General features: G+C 37.7%; 1 protein-coding gene across 7 annotated transcripts in view; it reads left to right on the top strand.

The window, feature by feature from the left end:
* Ccdc88a (coiled-coil and HOOK domain protein 88A) overlaps positions 1-27,734 on the top strand; it is a 163,483-nt gene that overhangs the window by 72,263 nt on the left and 63,486 nt on the right. For all 7 annotated transcript variants that reach the window (XM_021176113.3, XM_085829058.1, XM_021176112.3 and 4 more), the window contains exons 4-7: positions 116-185; positions 2,339-2,397; positions 6,704-6,787; positions 7,483-7,623. In XM_021176113.3, coding sequence (XP_021031772.1) covers positions 116-185; positions 2,339-2,397; positions 6,704-6,787; positions 7,483-7,623 — 354 coding nt within the window. The remainder of the gene's footprint in view (positions 1-115; positions 186-2,338; positions 2,398-6,703; positions 6,788-7,482; positions 7,624-27,734) is intronic.

Here is a 27,734-nt window from a genome sequence, read left to right as displayed (position 1 = left end):
ATTTCTAATATAGCACACCCACAGAAGAGTGTGCAATCCTAAGTTATGATGTGGTGAGTGGTTACACAGTCAGCATCGACCATGCAGTTACTGACTTCTGAATATCATTTTACAGGAGACTTTGCAGCAGTTGATTATGATGCCATTGCCAAATATCCTAATCATTGGCAAAAATCCCTTTTCTGGTAAGTTTTAAGTCTGTATGATGTGATAATAATGCCTTATGTTTGCATAACACTTGTCTTGTTTACCAGGGCCTTAATTGTTTATCTCAGTTCTCAGGTTTTCCACAACCTCAATTGAAAAGTTGAGGATGATATCCCTGTTTGTAGAGAGAAAAGAAGCTTACAGTTTTTCAGTTGTTGGTGAGATGTACACACTCAACACTAAACTTTTTCTACTATATCCAAATGATACTTTTTGGTGATGGTTGATTTTATGATCTCATTCTAAGCAGTGGTGTTAGAAAAGGAATGATGTTGAAACAACCAAGCTTCATATTTACATGCCTGCTTACTATTGCCAAAATTGTTGGCACTATGTAGTTGTTTCCTTGTTTGTTTGCTAGTTCATTTTGTAATCATATGTAATGAATCTTGGACCTGATAACTACTAGCCAAACTCCTGTATTATTGAGCAGTCCTCCAACTGTTAAGTTGGAAGTTTTACTGATGAACATTAGTTTATATTAATCTATATCTTAGTGAAAAGATGAGTTGACACTTCATTTATTTAAATTATTATATTAAAAAGTTGTTACTCTTTTACTAGAACTCTATTTTACTTTGTATTTTGCCATTTATGGAACTTGATCCTAGGACCTCACCTACACCAAACATTCACTATAACCCTAGCCCTAGAATTTAAAATGTGAACAATTGAGTAACTAGCAGCTATAAAACATTTAAGCAAAGAACTTAATCCTTGTGGTTTACATGATATTTAAATTGAATATATCTTCTATAACCTGAGCCTTAGCCTAATTGAAACAAAAAGAAAATCCAAATAAAATGTAAGATGTAAGCAGTAGTTGTTGTAGAGGAAACTAACAATTAAATGTATTAATAGTGAACTCAGTTAGGAATTCACTAACTTAAATAATCTTTAGAGATACTCTAGGATATTTGGTTGTATAAGTAAAAAGAAAGATTAGCATATAAAATATGATTATTTCTGATTCTGTATCTAAATAGTAAGTAACTACCAAGTCAGAGAGTAGGCATGGTTCATGTGCTAGAGGTTCTTGTGGTTTGGTGAAAGTTCCAAAGATTACTGTGAGATCATTTAATTCATATGGCAAAGACATGTACCAAATACTAAGACATGGGTTAGGGTTACAAACTGTGGTGACTAGATCAAGTAAGACCAACAGATGTCAGATGTATCTAGAGTGATGGGAGTGATTGACTGCAGAACTGAGGGAAGGATAGCAATGTCTAACCAGAGTTAAGACAGAAGCCTCTGTGTACTTTCATGTAATGACTATTAAAATTGCTTTGTAGTCTGGAAAAATGGTTTAATGGGAAGTAAAAGGAAGTCTCTAATATAAAAATTTAAAATTCATCACAGGTACATTAACCTGATATTGAGAAATCATTCTGAATATTACATGTTTATGATAAGTTCAACTGAATATTTAAGGCAATCTTAATTGAATGCTGTTGACTAGTGTTGTTCTACAGTTCTGTTCTGGACTGATAACTTTTTATTCAGTTTTTTACATATATTTCTCTATTAAAATTTATTATTGTGAAATAGGATCTTACTCTGTAACCCCAATCTAGCCTGGAACTCGCTATGTAGTCCAGGCTAGCTCATATAGTAGTTCTCCTATTTTAGTCTCTTAAATGCTGGAATTATTGGTGTGAACTACTACACCCAATTAAACTTACTGTGATAGGCATTTAAGGTTCTGATCCTTAAGAACCTGTACAGTGAGAAACATATTTAAATTATATAGGTAGATGACCCCTAATGTTTGTATTTTAATAAGAAAACAATAAAGAGGAACCGTTTCATTAGCAGCCATTCTGGCAGGTCCTTCTATCAGCATAATGTAAAAGGCTGGTATAATACAATCTATAGGAAAGAAATAGATGCAGTTAGCATACTTAGCGTAAACTTACTTATGTGTACTGTTAACTCTTTAGAAGGAATATCCTTGTCATGTCATCACTTTGTGCACACATAAGCCACATATGTGAGTTCCACCATTTGTTTACAAAATTCATCTTTTCGTCAAGTAGTGTTGAACATTTTCTATAGGATTGATTGTTCCAGTGTTTGAAAGAATTGTAAACAAGGCTAAATGCTGTACTTACTAGTGTTTTTATTTCAGAACAAGGTACAGAAGAAGTTAAAAAGTTGCTTTTGCTCTTACTTGGTTGTGCAGTTCAGGTAAGTTAAAGTTAAAATATTTCTTCATATTTTCATTCTTTTAAACTGTTCTAGATGCTCTAGTTTTCTGAAAGATTAGGTAATCTTAACTATCACCTTATAAAGAAATTATATTGAAGATTTCTTTTATTTCAAAAAATCAATTATAGTATTAATGTATTTTAAATGCTTTAGTTATTTTTTTTTCCTATTTAGAGGCTTCTAATGACTCAGATCTTTATGCTTCTTTTGAGACATCTTCCATACATTTCTTCTGGTTTATGCTTTAGGGAAGGTAGGATTAGCAGGGAGAAAGGGTTTGGGGCTGGAGCTGTAAGTTAAGAGCACGGACTGCTCTTCCGGAAGGACCTACATTTGATTCCTAGCACCCACTGGTACTCATTCTCAGGGACCATAACAACCTCTTCTAGCCTGTGGGCATCAGGCACACCTCTGGTGCACAGAAATACATACAGGTGAATTTTGAACCCTCACATAAAAATAAATAAGCCGTAGAGAATTTGTGGGAAGTGTTTTTGTATGTAATGTTTGTGTATGTCCACAACTGGGAACGTATGTCCATGTACGTCTACGAGGGCCACATGTTAGTATTAGGTGTCTCCTTCACTTACCTGATTCCTTGAGAACCTGGAACTCCCTGATTCAGCAAGTCCCAGCAATCCTCCTGTCTCTGCCTCCCAGCACTGGAATTACAGGTCCAATGCACCCAGCTTTTGTTCAGGTGCTAGGGATCTGAACCCATCCTTATGCATATTCAGCAAGCACTTTCCTAACAGACTCTCCCTCAGCCCTATTGCTCCTTTATAGATGTCCATATCAATAATGATAGCCAAGGTTAGTTGAATGCATAGTTTTCCATGTGTTGTATTTTATGTAGTTTTTTCTTACAATCTTTTTCTCAAAAAGTATTAGCATTTGAGTAGATATTTAAGTTATTTAACAAATTGGATAATTGTGAGTTTAGTGTGCTGCTTTAATAATTACAGTGGGGGACTCTCTTCAACAAATTGAAATAGTCACTGTAGATTTAGTTCATTTTTCTAGTAGGCTAAAGAACACTAACCTGACTTTCAAATTTACTATACTAGATCTTCCATTTAATCAATTTAAAAAACAATGTGTGTGTGTGTGTGTGTGTGTATACATACGTGGAAATGCCATGACACCCTTATGGAAGTTAAAGAACAGCCTTGTTGAGACAGTGTCTCTAGGTTGCCTGTGCCTTTAATAGCATGCATTTGTTTATTTGTTTATTTGCTTATTTGTTTATTTATTTAAGTTTCTGGGAGTTCTCCTGTCTCTGCCACCAAAATCTGTAAGAGCACTGGGATTGCAAATACATACACACTATAGCAGATTATCACATTTTCATGGCAAAAGCACTTTATCCATTGAAGTGTCTCTGAAGCCCACTACTTTTTTAAACAATGAATTATTTCAATGTACAATTCTTCATAGAATGAAGTATTTTGGGTTTTGTTTTAGGGTATTTTTTTTTTTGCTTTTGTTTGTTGTTGTTGTTGTTGCTCGTTTGTTTTTATTTTTGTTTTGCTTTATTATGTAGCTCTGGTTGACCTTCAACTTTTGATTCATGTACTTCCACCTTCCAGTGCTGGGATTGCAGGTGTGCACCACCACTCCCAATGTATACGGTGCCTGGAATTAGACCTTTGTGTTCATGTATGCTAGGCAAGCACTTTACCAATTGAGCTACAGATCTACCCTATGAAATGAGATTTTTTTAAACAAATGAATTCACTAGTAATATTTCACATTTATTAACATAATTTTATATTCTAGAATTTGTTGGCTTCCTGACTGCTTCAGAGATATAATATTTAATTTACATACACTTTTAAACATGTATATGGATCAATATGACTGTGTATACATGTATTCAGTATAAACATATATATGACAGATAATAATCAATATAAACATATATATGACAGATAATAATCAGGTCACGATTATTGGTATACCTACTACCTCAAGACATTTATTTTGTTTTGTTTTGTTTTGTTTTAAGGACATACAAAATCCTTCTGTACTATATATGACATTACACCCTATCCATTTATCTGTGTAATAGTATCAATTAGTAGTCCCCTGTTCTAATCTATTTCTACTCTAACCCATCATCTTTCTCTTCTTAATATCCTTTCTAGCTTCTAGTAGCCACCATGGGGGCACTATTCATATATAAATTAAGTCATTACATTTCTATAATATGTTGTACATGATTGTTTATTTAACAACCAATTAAATATTTAAACATATGTGGTTTTTTTTATTGTTGCTATTCTAATTTGGTTATCAGGTCTTTGATTAAAAACACTTTCCTTACTCATTTATAGCTACTATATACTGCATTTGTATTTAATGCCTTAGTTCGAGCTAGAGAAAGTACCCAAGGAGCTCAAGGAGTTTGCAGCTCCATAGGAGGAACATCAATATGAACTAACCAGTACCCCCAGAGCTCCCAGGGACTAAACCACCAATCAGAGAGTACACATGGTGAGACTCATGGCTCTAGCTGCATATGTAGCAGAGGATGGCCTAGTCAGTCATCAATGGGAGGGGAGGCCCTTGGTCCTGTGAAGGTTTGAGGCCCCAGTGTAGGGGAATGCCAGGGCCAGGAAATGGGTGCGGGTGGGTTGGTGACCAGGGGGAGGAGGGAGGGGAGTGGGGAGGAATCGGGAAAGAGAATGACATTTGAAATGTAAATAAAGAAAATATCTAGTTAAAAAACTATCAAAAATATCTTAGTTTGTGGATGTTATAATAATCAGTGTAACAGAGTAACTATAAATGGTATCTCAAGGTGGTGCTACTGAAGAAACAGTGATTTGTAAGGCTTATAAGATGGAATGTATATTTCTTTTTTAAACCATTACAGAAAACCATAAGACAGTTGTATTAGGGTACTCTGAATGAATCTTAATTATTAAATTTCATAATAATCCTGCTATTTTATGTTCTGATTGGCTAAAAACTCTTCCTAAGTCAGTAAATACAGAAACGTTGAAAGGTTGGGATTGCTGTCCCTGTAAAGCTGCTTTATACATGCTGTAAGTATACAATTAGAAAATTAATCCACAATTGTTCTTACAAGACCTGTTTAATATTCCCGAGCCTGAAAAAGACTAGTGTTTTTAAGCATGTTGATCCCAATTCCATTCCCTCCAAAACTCTTAAATTTCTACTCATAATTAGAAATTGTGCTCTTCTGGTAATTTATTTGTAAAGATTTGTATATCAGCAATAGTTTAGTTTTCACTGAACATAGAACTCTAGATGAAGTATGGATTGTGTTCAGATGATTGTATAATGACAACAGTAGAGCATTAGAAACATAACTTGAATCAGAGCTTTGTTAAGTTTCTTAATGATCAAAAGAACCAGTTTTTCTTTTTGAGGGCTTATTGTCTTTTCTGGCTCTGTACTTGGCCCAGGAGATGCACAAGGCAGCGCTGTCTATTTTGTATGCACCTCTCATTTAGTGCATACAAAATAAGTTGGATTAGCAGCTATATTGCAATGTAAGAGATGTAGACAGGCAGAGATGAAGATGTGTGTTGTTATTTAATCCTTATTGGGAAAAGATATGGTTCATATTTTATGTTTCTAACTAAAATAAAACTTTTAAAAAATTAACAATAAGAAATGACTATTTGGTTACATGTATATTTATATACAGGATTAAATTTTGCTTTTGGTTACTTTGTTACAGTAGAAACAAACCAAATATTTATTGTATTACCTTACAAATGTTGAACTGGGTCATCAAAGTTAGTTTCTTTAATTAAGATTAATAGGATGAATATGAGAGAATAAATTATAAGCTTGAAGTAAAAATCGCCTAGTTTCTTTTCCTCAAGAAGAAAGGCAGTGTTGTTTGGTGACAGTTGGGGACTGACTGAGCATTTTGGCAGTATTCCGAATTCTGCCACTGACTCACTGTGGGTTTTGGCAAGTAATTTGTTCCCTCTGAAACAAGTTCTTGATTCTTTACTTCTCTGTTTGTAAAGTTAGCATAATAATATCCTGACCTCAGATGTGTTGTATAATATGTTCCTACTTTAGAACTTTCTAGCATAAAATAGTGTAGATTTCAGTCCATGGCTCTTAAATGTTTCAAAATATTGCATCTTCATTAGGTAAGTATATTTGAAAGGTTATCTAAATGGAGAACAAATCCCTCAGTGTGCTGTTCAAATATAATGCTTGCTGCGTTTTTATTTTTATATACATTTTAAGGACAATACAGAGTCTGAATGGTCTCTCCTCCTACTCCTCATTTCAGTGTCAGAAAAAGGAAGAATTTATTGAAAAAATTCAAGGTCTAGATTTTGATACGAAAGCAGCAGTTGCTGCACACATTCAAGAGGTAACCACTTATATATATTAATTTTTATGAAGTTTATGGTGTGTTTTCTAATATTATCTCCCCAAATACTTAGTTACAGGATAAACAAGAACAATTAAAGATCAAATATAAATTAACCTTTTATATTTATATCTTCTCTTTAGAGATAGATGATTTTATAAGTGAATTTTATTATGACACAGTGCTTACTACACATTTACTCTCACTATTGTCTATGAGGAAATGATAATCTTGGAGTGCAATTTTTGTCTTTATTAGGTAGCACAGAATGAATGATAGGGGTAAGATAATAGGCTTAGTCTTTTTGTGCTTTTTTTTCTTAAATGAAGATCATTTTTATTGAGCTGTTATTTGGATTACACAAGTACATTGATTTTAAAAATAGTTATATAAATATCTGAGTCATAATGTACTATGTCAAATTATTGATGATAATGTAATTTATTAAAATTTATTTTAAAATTGTGAAAATTGGTATTATTTTAAGTATTCTCAGAGGAATGTATTTACTTTATCATCCTTTTCTTAGTTAACTTAAGAGTCCAGGTGAGAATTTATTTAAATTTAGTTAAAATGTTTAGGGTGTCATCATTAATTTCAAAACTCCTTCTGTCTGCCTTTGTAGTTAATTTTGTTCTAAAATTAAATCAATAAGCATTAACCCTTCTTTGATTATTTTTCTTGCCTCTGTAAAGGTAACTCATAATCAAGAAAATGTGTTTGATCTGCAATGGATGGAAGTGACAGATATGTCTCAGGAAGACATAGAACCACTCTTAAAGAATATGGTGTCACATCTAAGAAGGCTGATAGATGAGAGAGATGAACATTCAGAGGTTAGTAAATTTATTTTATCATAAAACTTTGCTTTCTTTAAAAAAAAAGAAAAATTAGGTGGTGGTGGTGGCACATGCCTTTAATTCCAGCACTCAGGAGGGAGAGGCAGGTGTTTCTCTGTGAGTTCAAGGCCAACCTAGTCTACAGAGCAAGTTTCAAAACAACCAGGGCTGCACAGAGAAATACTGTCTCAAAAAACAAACAACCCTTCCCAAATAAACAAAAAAAGATAGGTTTCTAGAATTGATATCCTGTTTCTTTGGAAGAGGTAATAAACTATAATCTTCCTTTGGTATCTGTAGAGCATACTGGTTCTAGGACCTAGAACCTTCTAGACATACTGAAATCAATCCCAGCCCTTGGGAAACCCAGGAAGGCAGATCTGAGAGACCAGCCTGATCTAAAAAGTGAGCTCCAGGACAGCCATGGGTACGCAGAGAAACCCTGTCTCAAAAAGCTTTTCTTAAAGAAAAAAAAAAAAGATACTAAAACTGAATACTCAAAGTCTCTTTAAAAAAATGGTACAGTGTTTCCATATAAGCCTTCAAATAGCTTATATATGTTTATTTACCTATAATAATGAATAGTATGTAAATAATACACAGTTAGTTGTTATGTTGTATTACCTAGGAAGTGGTGACAAGAAAAAGTCTGTGCAGTGCAAACATCGGGATTTTTTCACCCTTATTATTTTCTGTCGACACTTCATTTAACTTGCAGATATGAAACCTACATGGTATACTTACTATAATGTCTTTCTTTTGTTGCTGTTAGTGGGAGGTGGGGCAGAAATTTAAAAGGAACTAAAAGAACTAGATTTTTAGAATAAACAAATCATTTTTAGTTCTTTTCTCTTTTTCTTTTTAAATTAGTAGTATTCTTATTTTGTTTCTGTGTGTTTTTCAAGTCACCCCTACTACTTTGGCAATAGTGTAGAAGTGTAAAACTGAATATATAGTTGATGTAAGTAGAAAAACCATTGCCTTGAAGCACAGAATTTGCTAAATTTCTTGGTTTGGCCTATCTGATCTCAAGTTAGTGGGGGAAGTGACAGGCAGTTAGGGAGTCTTGCACAAACAACTCTTTTGTTCTTGTTCTTTAAAATTATTTTACATGGAGTTCCTTAATCCACTTAGATTTGACCTTAGTACAAGGAGAGAGAAATGGATCAATTCGCAATCTTCTACATGATAACAGCCAGTTGTGCCAGCACCATTTGTTGAAAATGCTGTCTTTTTTCCACTGGATGGTTTTAGCTCCCTTGTCAAAGATCAAGTGACCATAGGTGTGTGGGTTCATCTCTGGGTCTTCAATTCTGTTCCATTGGTCTACTTGTCTGTCACTATACCAGTACCATGCAGTTTTTATCACAATTGCTCTGTAGTACAACTTTAGGTCGGGCATGGTGATTCCACCAGAGGTTCTTTTATCCTTGAGAAGAGTTTTTGCTATCCTAGGTTTTTTGTTATTCCAGATGAGTCTGCCGATTGCCCTTTCTAATTCGTTGAAGAATTGATTTGGAATTTTGATGGGGATTGCATTGAATCTGTAGATTGCTTTTGGCAAGATAGCCATTTTTACAATGTTGATCCTGCCAATCCATGAGCATGGGAGATCTTTCCATCTTCTGAGATCTTTAATTTCTTTCTTCAGATACATGAAGTTCTTATCATATAGCTCTTTCACTTCCTTAGTGTCACGCCAAGGTATTTTATATTTTTTGTGACTATTGAGAAGGGTGTTGTTTCCCTAATTTCTTTCTCAGCCTGTTTATCCTTTGTGTACAGAAAGGCCATTGACTTGTTTGAGTTAATTTTATATCCAGCTACTTCACTGAAGCTGTTTATCAGGCTTAGGAGTTCTCTGGTGGAATTTTTAGGGTCACTTATATATACTATCATATCATCTGCAAAAAGTGATATTTTGACTTCATCTTTTCCAATTTGTATCCCTTTGATCTCCTTTTGTTGTCGAATTGCTCTGGCTAGGACTTCAAGTACAATGTTGAATAGGTAGGGAGAGAGTGGACAGCCTTGTCTAGTCCCTGATTTTAGTGGGATTTCTTCCAGCTTCTCACCATTTACTTTGATGTTGGCTACTGGTTTGCTGTAGATTGTTTATCATGTTTAGGTATGGGTCTTGAATTCCTGATCTTCGACAAGGGAGCTAAAACCATCCAGTGGAAGAAAGACAGCATTTTCAACAAATGGTGCTGGCACAACTGGTGGTTATCATGTAGAAGAATTCGAATCGATCCATTCCTATCTCCTTGTACCAAGGTCAAAGTGGATCAAGGAACTCCACATAAAACCAGAGACACTGACACTTATAGAGGAGAAAGTAGGGAAAAGCCTCGAAGATATGGGTACAGGGGAAAAATTCCTGAATAGAACAGTAATGGCTTGTGCTGTAAGATTGAGAATCGATAAATGGGACCTCATAAAATTGCAAAGCTTCTTCAAGTCAAAAGACACCGTAAATAAGACAAAAAGACCACCAACAGATTGGGAAAGGATCTTTACCTATCCCAAATCGGATAGGGGACTAATATCCAATATATATAAAGAACTCAAGAAGGTGGACTCCATAAAATCAAATAACCCCATTAAAAAATGGGGCTCAGTACTGAACAAAGAATTCTCACCTGAGGAATACCGACCGAATGGCAGAGAAGCACCTGAAAAAATGTTCAACATCCTTAATCATCAGGGAAATACAAATCAAAACAACCCTGAGATTCCATCTCACACCAGTCAGAATGGCTAAGATCAAAAATTCAGGTGACAGCAGATGCTGGCGAGGATGTGGAGAAAGAGGAACACTCCTCCATTGCTGGTGGGATTGCAAGCTTGTACAACCACTCTGGAAATCAGTCTGGCAGGTCCTCAGAAAATCGGACATAGTACTACCGGAGGATCCAGCAATACCTCTCCCGGGCATATATGCAGAAGATGTTCCAACTGGTAAGAAGGACACACGCTCCACTATGTTCATAGCAGCCTTATTAATAATAGCCAGAAGCTGGAAAGAACCCAGATGCCCCTCAACAGAGGAATGGATACAGAAAATGTGGTACATTTACACAATGGAGTACTACTCAGCTATTAAAAAGAATGAATTTATGAAATTCCTAGGCAAATGGATGGACCTGGAGGGCATCATCCTGAGTGAGGTAACCCAATCACAAAGGAACTCGCACAATATGTACTCACTGATAAGTGGATATTAGCCCAAAACTTAGGATACCCAAGATATAAGATACAATTTGCTAAACGCATGAAACTCAGGAAGAACTAAGACCAAAGTGTGGACACTTTGCCCCTTCTTAGAATTGGGAACAAAACACCCATGGAAGGAGTTACAGAGACAAAATTTGGAGCTGTGACGATAGGATGGACCATCTAGTGATTGCCATATCCAGGGATCCATCCCATGATCAGCTTCCAAACACTGACACCATTGCATACACTAGCAAGATTTTGCTGAAAGGACCCAGATATAGCTGTCTCTTGTGAGACTATGCTGGGGCCTAGCAAACACAGAAGTTGATGCTCACAGTCAGCTATTGAATGGATCACAGGGCCCCCAGTGGAGGAGCTAGAGAAAGCACGCAAGGAACTAAAGGGAACTGCAACCCTATTAGTGGAACAACAATATGAACTAACCAGTACCCCAGAGCTCTTGTCTCTAGCTGCATATGTATCAAAAGATGGCCTAGTAGGCCATCACTGGAAAGAGAGGCCCATTGGACTTGCAAACTTTATATGCCCCAGTACAGGGGAACGCCAAGGCCAAAAAGGGGGAGTGGGTAGGTAGGGGAGTGGGGGGGTGGGTATGGGGAACTTTTGGGATAGCATTGGAAATGTAAATGAGGAAAATACCTAATAAAAAAAAAAGAAAAAAATTATTTTACAATGTCTCACATATCCCAAGCTGATCTCAAAGTTAGTATATATCTGAGGATGACCATGAATTTAATTTCTCTTCTTCTACTTCCTAAGTGGTGTGATTTTAGGTGTGAGCGACCAGGCTTTACCTAGAGACCATGTTGGTCAAATTTAAGCAGCTGACAGATTTAGAGGGAAGTCCTTAACCTGAGTTTACCTGGAATACATTTTTAAACTTAATCTTATCTCATCTATATGTGATGATTTTGTATCTCTGAATATTAACCAGGTGCTTCAGAAGTTATACTCCTGAAGAATATCAACAGAAATAGTTATAGCCAGAGAAAGTTTAGCAGTTCACAAAACAGTCTCATTCGTTTCATTGCATACATTATTATTATCGTCAGGACTCCTAGTGATCATTGTCTGACTGTTCAAGGTTTAAAATACTCAGCTATGTTTAATTACTTATATACAAAATGATGGTTATGATGTAATTGGGAAGGCACATAAATCTAAAAAGTTTGTCATTACTAATAATTTTAGTCTAGTTGATACAAGCTTGGTAAAGTATTCTAAAATCTGTAATTTAGGAAAAATGTATGGTGGAGGAACAAAGGAAGAAGCCATCAGTGTACTTAAGTTTTTGTGTACTTAGTTTAACTATCAAAAAGAAATTTGGAATCATAATAGGTTTAGACCTCTTACAAGTTTCAAAAATAGTTAAGAGTCACTGTAAATAACTTGTACTTGAACAAGTGTATCTCACATATACAATAGGAAAAACATGTATTTAATTAAAGCAAATGCATGTAGACCATGTTTCAAATAGCAGAACTAAGCAAATAATGCAGTCCTTTTAGCTGAATGGTAATGAATACAACTGACAGAAAGACGAAGAGCTTTAAGACTGTTTGAAATCTAGATGCAATGCATAGTATATGAAAGGAGCTCTTACCTTTTTTTTTTTTTTCCCTGTATTTTTTTCTTGGATATTTTCTTTATTTACATTTCAAATGTTTTCAGCTTTCCAGGTCTCCCCTTTGGAAATCCTCTATCCCATCACCCCACCCCTGCCTCTGTGAGGGTGCTCCGGGCTTGGCACTCCCCTACCCTAGGGCAGCTAACAGCCTCAGGCTCGAGTGTTTCTCCTCCCACTAATGTCCAACAAGGCCATCTTCTGTCACATATTTGGCCAGTGCCATGGGTCGCTCCATGTATATTCTTTGGGGGATCTGGCCTGTTGACACTGTTGCTCCCTCCATGGGGCTGCAAACACCCTCACCTCCTTCAGTCCCTTCTCCAACTCCTCCATCTGAGGCCCCAGGGCTCAGTCCAATGGTTGGCTCCGAGTTTCCTCCTCTGTATTTGTCAGGCTCTGGCAGAGCCTCTCAGGAGACAGCCGTATCAGGCTTCTATTAGCAAACCCATCCCTAAAACCATAATAATGTCAGGGTTTAGTGACTGTATATGGGATGAATCCCCAGGTGAGGCAATCTCTGGATGGCCTTTCCTTCAGTCCCTGCTCCATACTTTGTCTCCATATTTCCGCCTGTGTGTATTTTGTTCACCCTTCTAAAAAGCACTGAAGCATTCACATTTTGGTCTCCTTCTTCTTTGGCTTCATCTGGCCTGTGAATTGAATATCGGGTATTCCAAACTTTTGGGCTAATATCCACTTATCCGTGAGTACATACCATGTTTCTTGCTTTGTGACTGAGTCACCTCACTCAGGATGATATTCTCAAGTTCCATCAATTTGCCTGTGAATTTCATGAAGTCGTTGTTTTTAATGGCTGAGTAGTACTCCATTGTGTAAATGTACATTTTCTGTATCCATTCCTCTGTTGAGGAACATCTGGGTTGTTTCCAGCTTCTGACTATTATAAATATGGCTGCTATAAACATAGTGAAGCATGTGCCCTTATTACATGTTGGAGCATCTTCTAGGTATATACCCAGGAGTTGTGTAGCTGGGTCCTCAAGTAGTACTAAGTCCAATTTTCTGAAGAACACCAAACTGATTTCCAGAGTGGTTGTACCAGCATGCAATCCCACCAGCAGTAGAGGAGTGTTCCTTTTTTTCCACATCCTTACCAGTATCTGCTGTCACCTGAGTTTTTGATCTTAGCCATTCTGACTGGTGTGAGGTTGTTTTGATTTGCATTTCCCTGGTGACAGGGAACATTTCTTTAGGTGTTTCTGAGCCCTTCCTGTTTCCTCAGTTGAAAATTCTCTGTTTAGCTCTGTTTCCCATTTTTTAATAGGGTCATTTGGTTCCCTCGAGTGTAACTTCTTGAGTTGGATATTAGCCCTCTGTTGGATGTAGGATTGGTCAAGATCTTTGCCCAATCTGTTAATTACAGTTTTGTCCTATTGACAGTGTCCTTTGCCTTTGCAATTTAATGAGGGCCCATTTGTTTATTCTTGATCTTAGAGCATAAGCCATTGGTGTTCTGTTTAGAAACTTTTCCCCTGTGCCCATGTGTTCCAGACTTTTCGCCGCTTTCTCTTCTGTTAGATTCAGTGGATCTGGTTTTATGAGGAGGTCCTTGTTCCACTTGGAATTGAGCTTTGTACAGTGAGATAAGAAAGGAACAATTTGCATTCTTCTACATGCTAACCGACAGTCGAACCAGCATCATTTGTTGAAAATGCTGTCTTTTTTCCACTGGATGATTTTAGCTCCTATGTCAAAGATCAAGTGATCACAGGTGTGTGGGTTTATTTCTGGATCTTCAATTCTATTCCACTGATCTACTTGCCTGTCACTGTACAATACCACACAGTTTTTATCACTATTGCTGTGTAGTACCGCTTGAGGTCGGGAATGGTGATTCCCCAAGAAGTTCTTTTATTGTTGAGAATAGTTTTCACTATTCTGGGTTTTTTGTTATTCTAGATGAATTTGAGAATTGTTCTTTCTTGTTGTTTTTTTTTAAAGATTTATTTATTATTATATCTAACTAGACTGTAGCTGTCTTCAGACACACAAAAAGGGGGTGATAGATCTCTTTACAGATGGTTGTGAGCCATCATGTGGTTGCTGGGATTTGAACTCAGGACCTTTGGAAGGGTAGTCAGTGTTCTTAATCACTGAGCCATCTCTCCAGCCCAGAATTGTTCTTTCTAACTCTGTAAAGAATTGAGTTGGAATTTTAATTGGGATTGCATTGAATCTGTAGACTGCTTTTAACAAGATGGCCATTTTTACTATATTAATCCTGCCAATCCATGAGCATGGGAGATATTTCCATCTTCTGAGGTCTTTGATTTCTTTCTTCAGAGACTTGAAGTTCTTGTCATATAGATCTTTTACTTATTTGGTTAGAGTCACACCAAGAAACTTTATATTGTTTGTGACTATTGTGAAGGGTGTTGTTTCCTTAATTTCTTTCTCAGCCTGTTGATCTTTGAGTAGAGGAAGGCTACTGATTTGTTTGAGTTAATTTTATATCCAGCCACTTTGCTAAAGTTGTTTATCAGCTGTAGGATTTCTCTGGTGGAATTTTTGGGGTCACTTATATATACTATCATATCATCTGCAAATAGTGATGTTTTGACTTCTTCCTTTCCAATTTGTATCCCTATGATCTCCTTTTGTTGTCTAATTGCTCTGGCTAGAACTTCAAGTACTATATTGAATAGATAGGGAGAGAGAGGGTGGCCTTGTCTAGTCCTTGATTTTAGTGGGATTGCTTCAAGTTTTTCTCCATGTAGTTTGATGTTGGCTACTGGTTTGCTGTATATTGCTTTTACTATGTTTAGGTATGGTCCTTGAATTCCTGATCTTTCCAAAACTTTTACCATGAAGGGATGTTGAGTTTTGTCAAATGCTTTTCAGCATCTAATGAAATGATCATGGGTTTTTTTTTTCCTTTGAGTTTGTTTATGTAGTGGATTACATTGATGGATTTCCATATATTGAACCATCCCTGCATCCCTGTGTTGAAGCCTACTTGATTATGGTGAATGATCATGTTGATGTGTTCTTAGATTCAGTTGGCAAGAATTTTATTGAGTATTTTTGCATCAACATTCATAAGGGAAATTGGTCTGAAGTTCTCTTTCTTTGTTGGGTCTTTGTGTGGTTTAGGTATCAGAGTAATTGTGGCTTCATAGAATGAATTGGGTAGAGTACCTTCTGTTTCTATTTTGTGGAATAGTTTGAGGAGAGTTGGAATTAGGTCTTCTTTGAAGGTCTGATAGAATTCTGCACTAAACCCATCTGTTCTTGGGCTCTTTTTGGTTGGGAGACTATTAATGATTGCTTCTATTTCTTTAGGGGTTATAGGAATGTTTCAATGGTTTATATATCCTGATTTAATGTTGGTACCTCATATCTGTTTAGAAAATTGTCCATTTCATCCAGGTTTTCCAGATTTGTTGAGTAAAGGCTTTTGTAGTAGGATATGATGATTTTTTTTTATTTCCTCAGTTTCTGTTGTTATTTCTCCCTTTTCATTTCTGATTTTGTTAATTTGGATACTGTCTCTGTGCCCTGTGATTAGTCTGGCTAAGGGTTTATCTATCTTGTGGATTTTTTCAAAGAACCAGCTCCTTCTTTGGTTGAGTCTTTATATAGTTCTTTTTGTTTTCACTTGGTTGACTTCAGGCCTGTGCTTGAGTATTTCCTGCAGTCTACTCCTCTTGGCTATATTCAGGTGTGCTGTTAAGCTGCTAGTGCATGCTCTCCCGAGTTTCTTTTTGGAGGCACTCAGAGCTATGAGGTTTCCTCTTAGCACTACTCTTATTGTGTTCCATAAGTTTGAGCATATTGTACCCTCATTTTCATTAAATTCTAAAAAGTCTTTAATTTCTTTATTTATTTCTTCCTTGACCAAGTTACCATTGAGTAGAGTGTTGTTCAGCTTCCATGTGTATGTGGGCTTTCGGTTGTTTTTGTTGCTATTGAAAACCAGCCGTAATCCGTATTGATCTGATATGATGCATGGGATTATTTCAGTCTTCTTATATATGTTGAGGACTTTCTGTGACTGATTATATAGTCATTTTGGGGGAAGGTACCATGAGGTTCTGAGAAGAAGGTATATTCTTTTGATTTAGGAAGAAATGTTCTATAGATATCTGTTAAATCCATTTGGTCCATAACTTCTGTTAGTTTCACCGTGTTTCTGTTTAGTTTCTGTTTCCCTGATTTGTACATTGATGGAATTGGGTGCTGAAGTCCTCCACTATTATTGTGAGGCACAATGTGTGCTTTGAGCTTTAGTAAAGTTTCTGTTATGAATGTAGGTGCCCTTGGATTAGGAGCATAGATGTTTAGAATTGAGAATTTTTCTTGGTAGAGTTTTCCTTTGATGAGTATGAAGTGTCTTGTCTGATATTAGAATGGCTACTCCAGCTTGTGTCTTGGGACCATTTGCTTGGAAAATTGCTTTCCAGCCCTTTACTCTGAAGTAGTGTTTGTCTTTGACACTGAGGTAGGTGCGTTTCCTGTATGCAGCAAAATGCTGGGTCCTGTTTATTTATCCAGTCTGTTAGTCTATGTCTTTGTATTGAGGAATTGAGTCCATTGATGTTGAGAGATATTAAGGAATAGTGATTGTGGCTTCCTGTTACTTTTGATGTATTTTACTATTTGTGTGGTTATCATCACTTGGGTTTGTTGAAAGAAGATTACTTTCTTCCTTTTTCTAAGGTGTAGTTTTCCTCCTTATGTTGGTGTTTTCCATCTATTATCCTTTGTAGGGCTGGATTTATGGAAAGATACTGTGTAAATTTGGTTTTGTCATGAAAATACTTTTTTCTCCATCTGTGGTAATTGAGAGTTTTGTTGGGTATAGTAGTCTGGGCTGGCATTTGTGTTCTCTTGGAATCTGTATGACATCTGCCTAGGATTTTCTAGCTTCCATAGTCTCTGTTGAGAAGTCTTGTGCAATTCTGATAGGTCTGCCTTTATATGTTACTTGACCTTTTCCCCTTAGTGCTTTTAATGTTCTTTCTTTGTTTTGTGCATTTGGTGTTTTGACTATTATGGGATGGGTGGAATTTCTTTTCTGGTCCAGTCTATTTGGAGTTCTGTAGACTTCTTGTATATTCGTGGGCATCTGTTTGGTTAGGTTAGGGAAGTTTTCATCTATAATTTTGTTGAAGATATTTACTGGCCCTTTAAATTGGGAATCTTTGCTCTCTTTTATACCTATTATCCTTAGGTTTGGTCTTCTCATTGTGTTCTGTATTTCCTGGATGTTTGGGATTAGGAGCATTTTGAATTTTCTTTGACTGTTGTGTCAATGTTTTCTATGGTATCTTCTGCACCTGAGATTCTATCTTCCATCTCGTGTATTCTGTTGGTGATGGTTTCATCTATATCTCCTGATCTCTTTCCTAGATTTTCTATCTCCAGGGTTGTATCCCTTTATGATTTCTTTATTTTTTCTATTTTCATTTTTAGATCCTGGTTGGTTTCGTTCAGTTCTTTCACCTGTTTGTTTGTGTTTTCCTGTAATTCTTTAAGGAATTTTTGTGTTTTCTCTTTAAGGTCTTCTACCTGATTACCTGTCTTCTCCTGTATTTCTTTAAGGGAGTTATTTATGTTCTTCTTAAAGTCCTCGATCATCATCAAAATGTGATTTAAATCAAAATCTTGCTTTTCCGGTATGTTGGGAGAACACTATTCCAGGGCTCACTATGGTGGGAAAACTGGGTTCTGATGATGCCAAGTAGACTTGGTTTCTGTTGCTTATGTTCTTGCCTTTGCCTTTTGCCATGTGGTTATCTCTGGTGTTACCTAGTCTTAGTGTCTGTGACTGTGGTTTGTCCCTCCTGTAAGCCTGTGTGTCAGTATTCCTGGGAGACCAGTTCTCTCCAGGAGGAATTTAGGTATAAAGAGCTGTGGTATAGTGTCGGCTCTTTGGTGAAGACAGAAACCGAAGGATCCGGTCCCCAGCTGATCCTTGGTTCCTGCTGATGACTCTGGGAGGGTTCCTCTTGGGCCAGGAATTTGAAGAGAAGTGGTGGTCTTACCTCTGCTTTCAGGTTTTTAGGCACTCCTAGTAGACCAGCTCTCTCCTGGTGGTATATGATTATTGTAGTTCTGTGGCACAGGATTAGCTCCGGTGCAAAAGGAAAACAGAAGGCTCCTTTCCCAGTCTGCTCCTTGGTTCCTGTGTCTTGAAGTTTCCAGGTGGGTTCTTCTGAGCAGCAGAGGTGGTCTTAGCTGTACTCACAGACTTGTCTGCACTCCTGGGAGGGTAGCTCTCTCCTGGAGCTCTTTGGGTATGGAGCCCTGTGGCAGAGATTCGGCTCTAGGCCAAGCACTTACTTTTTATCTTTGTATATATCACACTTATGTCCCTCTAATGACAAATTTCCATAATGTCATGTGACAAAGCTTATTAAGCTTATTAAGCCTCAGATACAGACACATCTATAATTATATAGGTACAAGTATATAAGACATAAAGGTAGCAAATGTAATTCATATGTGTTCAACCAGTCTTAAAGATTTTAAAACAGGATTAAAATTAAAATCCCTTAATTAACAATTCTTAAATTTTTTTCTCTAAGTTATAAAAACCTAAATTTCTATGGGAACCAGAAGAAATTAACTTAATAAAGCAAATTTTGTGTTTATTAAGCTAGTTTATTTGTAAGTGCTAGGAGAATTAAACCAGTTTTTAAAGAAAACCTTGCTTTAAAGAGAACATTATATTCCTATTTGCATATTATTACAGTATATGTTGACTGTACTCAATAAAGCATAGCCTCAGGCTGCCCTGATCAGTTGATTATTGGTTATACCCCTCATGGACAGCTGTACTTTTCCTTGTTCTATATTACTTGTATATTACTTAATAATTTTTCAATACTTTTTCTTGTGCTCCATACTATGCTAGATGAGGGGATAAAAGATACAAAGAAGGAGTAATAGAGTATTTCTGGTTTATTGAGGGGAAAATCTTCATTATTTGCAAGTAGAAATAAAGCTTACTATATAATTAAGTACTAATATGTTTGTGTAGTAATCAAATGTTTGTTAAATATCATTTAATATAATAGTGCTATTAAATGTATATTAATTATATATATTAATTAAATATAATACTGTTATTAAAATCAGGAAATGTTAAGAAAATTAAAGATAGTAAAGAAAATGGAAAAATGAATAAAAATGTTGACTCTATAGGGCCACAAGCCTCTTCCGGTCAGAAAAGCACCGGGGCAGCTAGGGCGCAGGGTCGGCTGACACTCGCCAGCTACCCACAACACCTGCCACAGGATCTTAAGACTTCTGGTGAGTGGAACACAGCTTCTGCTCCAATCCAATTGCGCGCGGGACCTGAGACTGCATTAGTTAGGGAAGCAGAAACCAGCCTGAGTAGGGCCACAGGCCTCATCCGGCCGGATCAGCGCCGGGGTAGCTAGAGGGCAGGGTTGCCTGACACCCGCCAGCTACCCACGACCCCCGCCACAGGATTTTGGGACTGCTGGTGAGTGGAACACAGCTTCTGCTCCAGTCCAATCACGCGGGACCTGAGACTGCTCTGGTTGGGGAGAGAGAAATCCGGCCTACATAGGGCCACAAGCCTCTTCCGGTCAGAAAAGCACCGGGGCAGCTAGGGCGCAGGGTCGGCTGACACTTGCCAGCTACCCACAACACCCGCCACAGGATCTTAAGACTTCTGGTGAGTGGAACACAGCTTCTGCTCCAATCCAGTTGCGCGCGGGACCTGAGACTGCATTAGTTAGGGAAGCAGAAACCGGCCTGAGTAGGGCCACAGGCCTCATCCGGCTGAATCAGCACAGGGGTAGCTTGAGCGCAGGGTCGCAGGGTCGCCTGACACCCGCCAGCTACCCACGACCCCCGCCACAGGATTTTGAGACTGCTGGTGAGTGGAACACAGCTTCTGCTCCAGTCCAATCAGCGGGACCTGAGACTGCTTTGGTTGGGGAGGCAGAAATACGGCCTAGGTAGGGCCACAAGCCTCTTCCAGTCAGAAAAGCCCAGGGGTAGCTAGGGCGCAGGGTCGGCTGACACTCGCCAGCTACCCACAACACCCGTCACAGGATCTTAAGACTTCTGGTGAGTGGAACACAGCTTCTGCTCCAATCCAATTGCACGCGGGACCAGAGACTGCATTAGTTAGGGAAGCAGAAAACCGGCCTGAGTAGGACCACAGGCCTCTTCCGGCTGGACCAGCACCAGAGTACCGCCAGCTACCCACGACCCCCGCCGCAGGATTTTGAGACTGCTGGTGAGTGGAACACAGCTTCTGCTCCAATCTTTAAACAGTGGCAATGATAACAACTAACCCCAGAGATTACCAGATGGCGAAAGGTAAACGTAATAATCTTACTAACAGAAACCAAGACCACTCACCATCATCAGAACCCAGCACCCCCACTTCGCCCAGTCCAGGGCACCCCAACACACCGGAAAAGCTAGACACGGATCTAAAAGCATATCTCATGATGATGGTAGAGGACATCAAGAAGGACTTTAATAACTCACTTAAAGAATTACAGGAGAACATGGCTAAAGAGTTACAAGTCCTTAAAGAAAAACAGGATAACACAATCAAACAGGTAGAAGTCCTTAAAGAAAAACAGGATAACACAATCAAACAGGTAGAAGTCCTTAAAGAAAAACAGGAAAACACATCCAAACAGATGATTTAAATGAACAAAACCATACTAGACCTAAAAAGGGAAGTAGACACAATAAAGAAAACCCAAAATGAGGCAACACTGGAGATAGAAACCCTAGGAAAGAAATCTGGAACCATAGATACGAGCATCAGCAACAGAATACAAGAGATGGAAGAGAGAATCTCAGGTGCAGAAGATTCCATAGAGAACATCGGCACAACAATCAAGGAAAATGTAAAATGCAAAAAGATCCTAACTCAAAACATCCAAGAAATACAGGACACAATGAGAAGACCAAACCTACGGATAATAGGAGTGGATGAGAATGAAGATTTTCAACTCAAAGGACCAGCAAACATCTTCAACAAAATTATAGAAGAAAACTTCCCAAATCTAAAGAAAGAGATGCCCATGAACATACAAGAAGCCTACAGAACTCCAAATAGACTGGACCAGAAAAGAAATACCTCCCGACACATAATAATCAGAACAACAAATGCTCTAAATAAAGATAGAATACTAAAAGCAGTAAGAGAAAAAGGCCAAGTAACATATAAAGGCAAGCCTATCAGAATTACACCAGATTTTTCACCAGAGACTATGAAAGCCAGAAGATCCTGGACGGATGTTATACAGACACTAAAAGAACACAAATTCCAGCCCAGGCTACTATACCCAGCCAAACTCTCAATTAACATAGATGGAGAAACCAAAGTATTCCACGACAAAACCAAATTCACACATTATCTCTCCACGAATCCAGCCCTTCAAAGGATAATAACAGAAAAAAACCAATACAAGGACAGGAACCACGCCCTAGAAACAACAAGAAGGTAATCCCTCAACAAACCTAAAAGAAGACAGCCACAAGAACAGAATGCCAACTTTAACAACAAAAATAACAGGAAACAACAATTACTTTTCCTTAATATCTCTTAATATCAATGGACTCAACTCCCCGTTAAAAAGACATAGACTAACAAACTGGCTACACAAACAAGACCCAACATTTTGCTGCTTACAGGAAACTCATCTCAGAGAAAAAGATAGACACTACCTCAGAATGAAAGGCTGGAAAACAATTTTCCAAGCAAATGGTATGAAGAAACAAGCTGGAGTAGCCATTCTAATATCTGATAAGATTGACTTCCAACCCAAAGTCATTAAAAAAGACAGGGAGGGACACTTCATACTCATCAAAGGTAAAATCCTCCAAGAGGAACTATCAATCCTGAATATCTATGCTCCAAATACAAAGGCAGCCACATTCATTAAAGAAACTTTAGTAAATCTCAGAGCAAACACATTGCACCTCATACAATAATAGTGGGAGACTTCAACACACCACTTTCACCAATGGACAGATCATCCAAACAGAAACTAAACAGGGACACAGTGAAACTAACAGAAGTTATGAATCAAATGGATCTGGCAGATATCTACAAAACATTCTATCCTAAAACAAAAGGAAATACCTTCTTTTCAGCACCTCATGGTACCTTCTCCAAAATTGACCACATAATTGGTCACAAAACAGGCCTCAACAGATACAAAAATATTGAAATTGTCCCATGCATCCTATCAGATCACCATGGACTAAGGCTGATCTTCCATAACAAAATAAATAATAGAAAGCCAACCTTCACGTGGAAACTGAACAACACTCTTCTCAATGATACCTTGGTCAAGGAAGGAATAAAGAAAGAAATTAAGGACTTTTTAGAGTTCAATGAAAATGAAGCCACAACATACCCAAACTTATGGGACGCAATGAAAGCATTTCTAAGAGGAAAACTCATAGCTCTGAGTGCCTCCAAAAGGAAACTAGAGAGAGCACACATTAGCAGCTTGACAACATACCTAAAAGCACTAGAACAAAAGGAAGCAAATTCACCCAAGGGGAGTAGACGGCAGGAAATAATCAAACTCAGGGGTGAAATCAACCAAGTGGAAACAAGAAGAACTATTCAAAGAATCAACCAATCAAGGAGCTGGTTCTTTGAGAAAATCAACAAGATAGATAAACCCTTAGCCAGACTCACTAGAGGGCACAGGGAAAGCATCCTAATTAACAAAATCAGAAATGAAAGAGGAGACATAACAACAGATCCTGAAGACATCCAAAACACCATCAGATCCTTCTACCAAAGGCTATACTCAACAAAACTGGAGAACCTGGACGAAATGGAGAAGTTCCTAGACAGATACCAGGTACCAAAGTTGAATCAAGATCAGGTTAATGATCTAAACAGCCCTATATCCCACAAAGAAATAGAAGCAGTCATTAATAGTCTCCCAACTAAAAAAAGCCCAGGACCAGATGGGTTTAGTGCAGAGTTCTATCAGACCTTCAAAGAAGATCTAATCCCAGTTCTTCACAAACTATTCCACAAAATAGAAACAGAAGGTACTCTACCCAACTCATTCTATGAAGCCACAATTACTCTGATACCTAAACCACAAAAAGACCCAACAAAGATAGAAAACTTCCGACCAATATCCCTTATGAATATTGATGCAAAAATCCTCAATAAAGTTCTTGCTAACCGAATCCAAGAACACATCAAAACAATCATCCATCCTGACCAAGTAGGTTTCATCCCAGGGATGCAGGGATGGTTCAATATACGGAAATCCATCAACGTAATCCAGTATATAAACAAACTCAAAGACAAAAACCACCTGGTCATCTCGTTAGATGCGGAAAAAGCATTTCACAAGATCCAACACCCATTCATGATAAAAGTCTTGGAAAGATCAGGAATTCAAGGCCCATACCTAAACATGATAAAAGCAATCTACAGCAAACCAGTAGCCAACATCAAAGTAAATGGTGAGAAGCTTGAAGCAATCCCTCTAAAATCAGGGACTAGACAAGGCTGTCCACTTTCTCCATACCTATTCAACATTGTACTTGAAGTCCTAGCCAGAGCAATTCGACAACAAAAGGAGATCAAAGGGATACAAATTGGAAAAGATGAAGTCAAAATATCACTTTTTGCAGATGATATGATAGTATATATAAGTGACCCTAAAAATTCCACCAGAGAACTCCTAAGCCTGATAAACAGCTTCGGTGAAGTAGCTGGATATAAAATTAACTCAAACAAATCAATGGCCTTTCTGTACACAAAGAATAAACAGGCTGAGAAAGAAATTAGAGAAACAACACCCTTCTCAATAGTCACAAATAATATAAAATATCTTGGTGTGACTCTAACTAAGGAAGTGAAAGATCTGTATAATAAAAACTTCAAGTCTCTGAAGAAAGAAATTATAGAAGATCTCAGAAGATGGAAAGATCTCCCATGCTCATGGATTGGCAGGATCAACATTGTAAAAATGGCTATCTTGCCAAAAGCAATCTACAGATTCAATGCAATCCCCATCAAAATTCCAACTCAATTCTTCAACAAATTAGAAAGTGCAATCTGCAAATTCATCTGGAATAACAAAAAACCTAGGATAGCAAAAACTCTTCTCAAGGATAAAAGAACCTCTGGTGGAATCACCATGCCGGACCTAAAGCTCTACTACAGAGCAATTGTGATAAAAACTGCATGGTACTGGTATAGTGACAGACAAATAGACCAATGGAATAGAATTGAAGACCCAGAAATGAACCCACACACCTACGGTCACTTGATCTTCGACAAGGGAGCTAAAAACATCCAGTGGAAGAAAGACAGCATTTTCAACAAATGGTGCTGGCACAACTGGTTGTTAACATGTAGAAGAATGCGAATCGATCCATTCCTATATCCTTGTACTAAGGTCAAGTCTAAGTGGATCAAGGAACTTCACATAAAACCAGAGACACTGAAACTTATAGAGGAGAAAGTGGGGAAAAGCCTTGAAGATATGGGCACAGGGGAAAAATTCCTGAATAGAACAGTAATGGCTTGTGCTGTAAGATCGAGAATTGACAAGTGGGACCTCATGAAACTACAAAGCTTCTGCAAGGCTAAAGACACCATCAATAAGACAAAAAAAACCACCAACAGATTGGGAAAGGATCTTCACCTATCCTAAATCAGATAAGGGACTAATATCCAATATATATAAGGAACTCAAGAAGGTGGACTCCAGAAAGTCAAATAACCCCATTAAAAAATGGGGCTCAGAACTGAACAAAGATTTCTCACCTGAGGAATACCGAATGGCAGAGAAACACCTGAAAAAATTTTCAACATCCTTAATCATCAGGGAAATGCAACTCAAAACAACCCTGAGATTCCACCTCACACCAGTCAGAATGGCTAAGATCAAAAATTCAGGTGACAGCAGATGCTGGCGAGGATGTGGAGAAAGAGGAACACTCCTCCATTGTTGGTGGGATTGCAAGCTTGTACAACCACTCTGGAAATCAGTCTGGCGGTTCCTCAGAAAATTGGACATAGTACTACCGGAGGATCCAGCAATACCTCTCCTGGGCATATATCCAGAAGATGTCCCAACCAGTAAAAAGGACACATGCTCCACTATGTTCATAGCAGCCCTATTTATAATAGCCAGAAGCTGGAAAGAACCCAGATGTTCCTAAACAGAGGAATGGATACAGAAATTATGGTACATTTACACAATGGAGTACTACTCAGCTATTAAAAAGAATGAATTTATGAAATTCCTAGCCAAATGGATGGACCTGGAGGGCATCATCTTGAGTGAAGTAACACAATCACAAAAGAACTCACACAATATGTATTTACTGATAAGTGGATATTAGCCCAAAACTTAGGATACCCAAGATATAAGATACAATTTGCTAAACACATGAAACTCAAGAAGAATGAAGACCAAATTGTGGACACTGTGCACCTTCTTAGAATTGGGAACAAAACACCCAGGGAAGGAGTTACAGAGACAAAGTTCGTAGCTGTGATGAAAGGATGGACCATTTAGAGACTGCCGTATCCAGGGATCCATCCCATAAGCAGCTTCTAAACGCTGACACCATTGCATACACTAGCAAGATTTTGCTGAAAGGACCCAAATATAGCTGTCTCTTGTGAGACGATGCCGGGGCCTAGCAAACACAGGAGTGGATGTTCACAGTCAGCTATTGGATGTATCACAGGGCTCCCAATGGAGAAGCTAGAGAAAGTACCCAAGGAGCTAAAGGGATCTGCAACCCTATTGTTGGAACAACATGATATACTAACCAGAACCCCGGAGCTCTTGTCTCTAGCTGCATATGTATCGAAAGATGGCCTAGTCGGCCATCAATGGAAAGAGAGGCCCATTGGACTTGCAAACTTTATATGCCCCAATATAGGTGAATGCCAGGGCCAAAAGAATGGGAATGGGTGGGTAGGGAAGTGGGGGGTGCTATGGGGGACTTTTGGGATAGCATTTGAAATGTAATTGAGGAAAATATGTACTAAAAAATATTAAAAATCAAAAAAAAAATGTTGACTCTAGAAACCTTTGTCCACTATGGAGAACTTGGCATTGTCAAAAAAGGGAAATTGGGATGTGTTTCAGGGTGGGAGATAGGCATGTGTCAAGAACATGGAAAGTCAGTCACCTTCAGTAACAGGGAAGGGATTTTGTGTGTTTACATAGAAAAAAGCTGTGTAATACATATCTTTGAAAAACAGGAAGGAAAAATACAGGAAAGATATTAAAAATCCTGTAATGAGGAGTATGTTTTGAGTGGAAAATGTATAATAATGAAAGTGATTAGTTAGAGAAGAGGTCGTTTGTCAAGAAGAAATTATACCAGTTTTCAGTTTGAAGCTTAAACAGGGGCAAAGAGATCATTTACAAAGTCTCTATGGGGCAGTTTGCCCAAAAATCAATGTAAGTAAAAGGATCACTACAAAGTCATGAGATCTTCCTTGAAAGCAGGTGGTTCAATCTCATACCAAGCACTACTTTGTTTTTATCTTGTCACTTTAGAAGTCACACATGGTGCTGCACACCTATAATCTTGGAACAGTGGAGGTAGAGGTAGGACGTTTAGGAATTCACAGCCAGCCTTGGGTGTATACCAAGTTTGAGACCAGCCTGGGTTATATAAAACCCCTGCCTGCATACAAACAAAGAAGAAAACCAGAATGAAATATATGGCTATAGTCAGACTTGAATTTTATTTTGTAAAAATTTGTTTTAACATTTATACAAAAGTCACATTTAAAATACTTATGTCAATTTGAATCTAATTGTGATTGTACTATTGTACATATTGTATCATTGGTGACTCAGTTTCTTATGTCTAAATTAGATAGAACTTTATTGAAAGATATAGTGCTGGATGAGATCTTGTTGGAAAATATTACGGAAAAAAAGTGTAAGTCTACTACTCAGCTATTAAAAGGAATGAATTTATGAAATTCCTAGGCAAATGGATGGATCTGGAGGGCATCATCCTGAGTGAGGTAACATATTCACAAAGGAACTCACACAATATGTACTCACTGATAAGTGGATATTAGCCCAAAAACTTAGGATACCCAAGATATAAGATACAATTTGTTAAACGCATGAAACTCAAGAAGAACGAAGACCAAAGTGTGGACACTGTGCCCCTTCTTGAAATTGGGAACAAAACACCCATGGAAAGAGTTACAGAGATAAAGTTTGGAGCTGTGAAGAAAGGATGGACC

This window comes from Mus caroli, unplaced genomic scaffold (genome assembly GCF_978045245.1).
Source record: "Mus caroli unplaced genomic scaffold, Mus_caroli_1 scaffold_13, whole genome shotgun sequence".
Taxonomy (NCBI): domain Eukaryota; kingdom Metazoa; phylum Chordata; class Mammalia; order Rodentia; family Muridae; genus Mus; species Mus caroli.
Note: the sequence above shows the minus strand (reverse complement) of the source record. Positions and strands in the feature narration are given on the sequence as shown.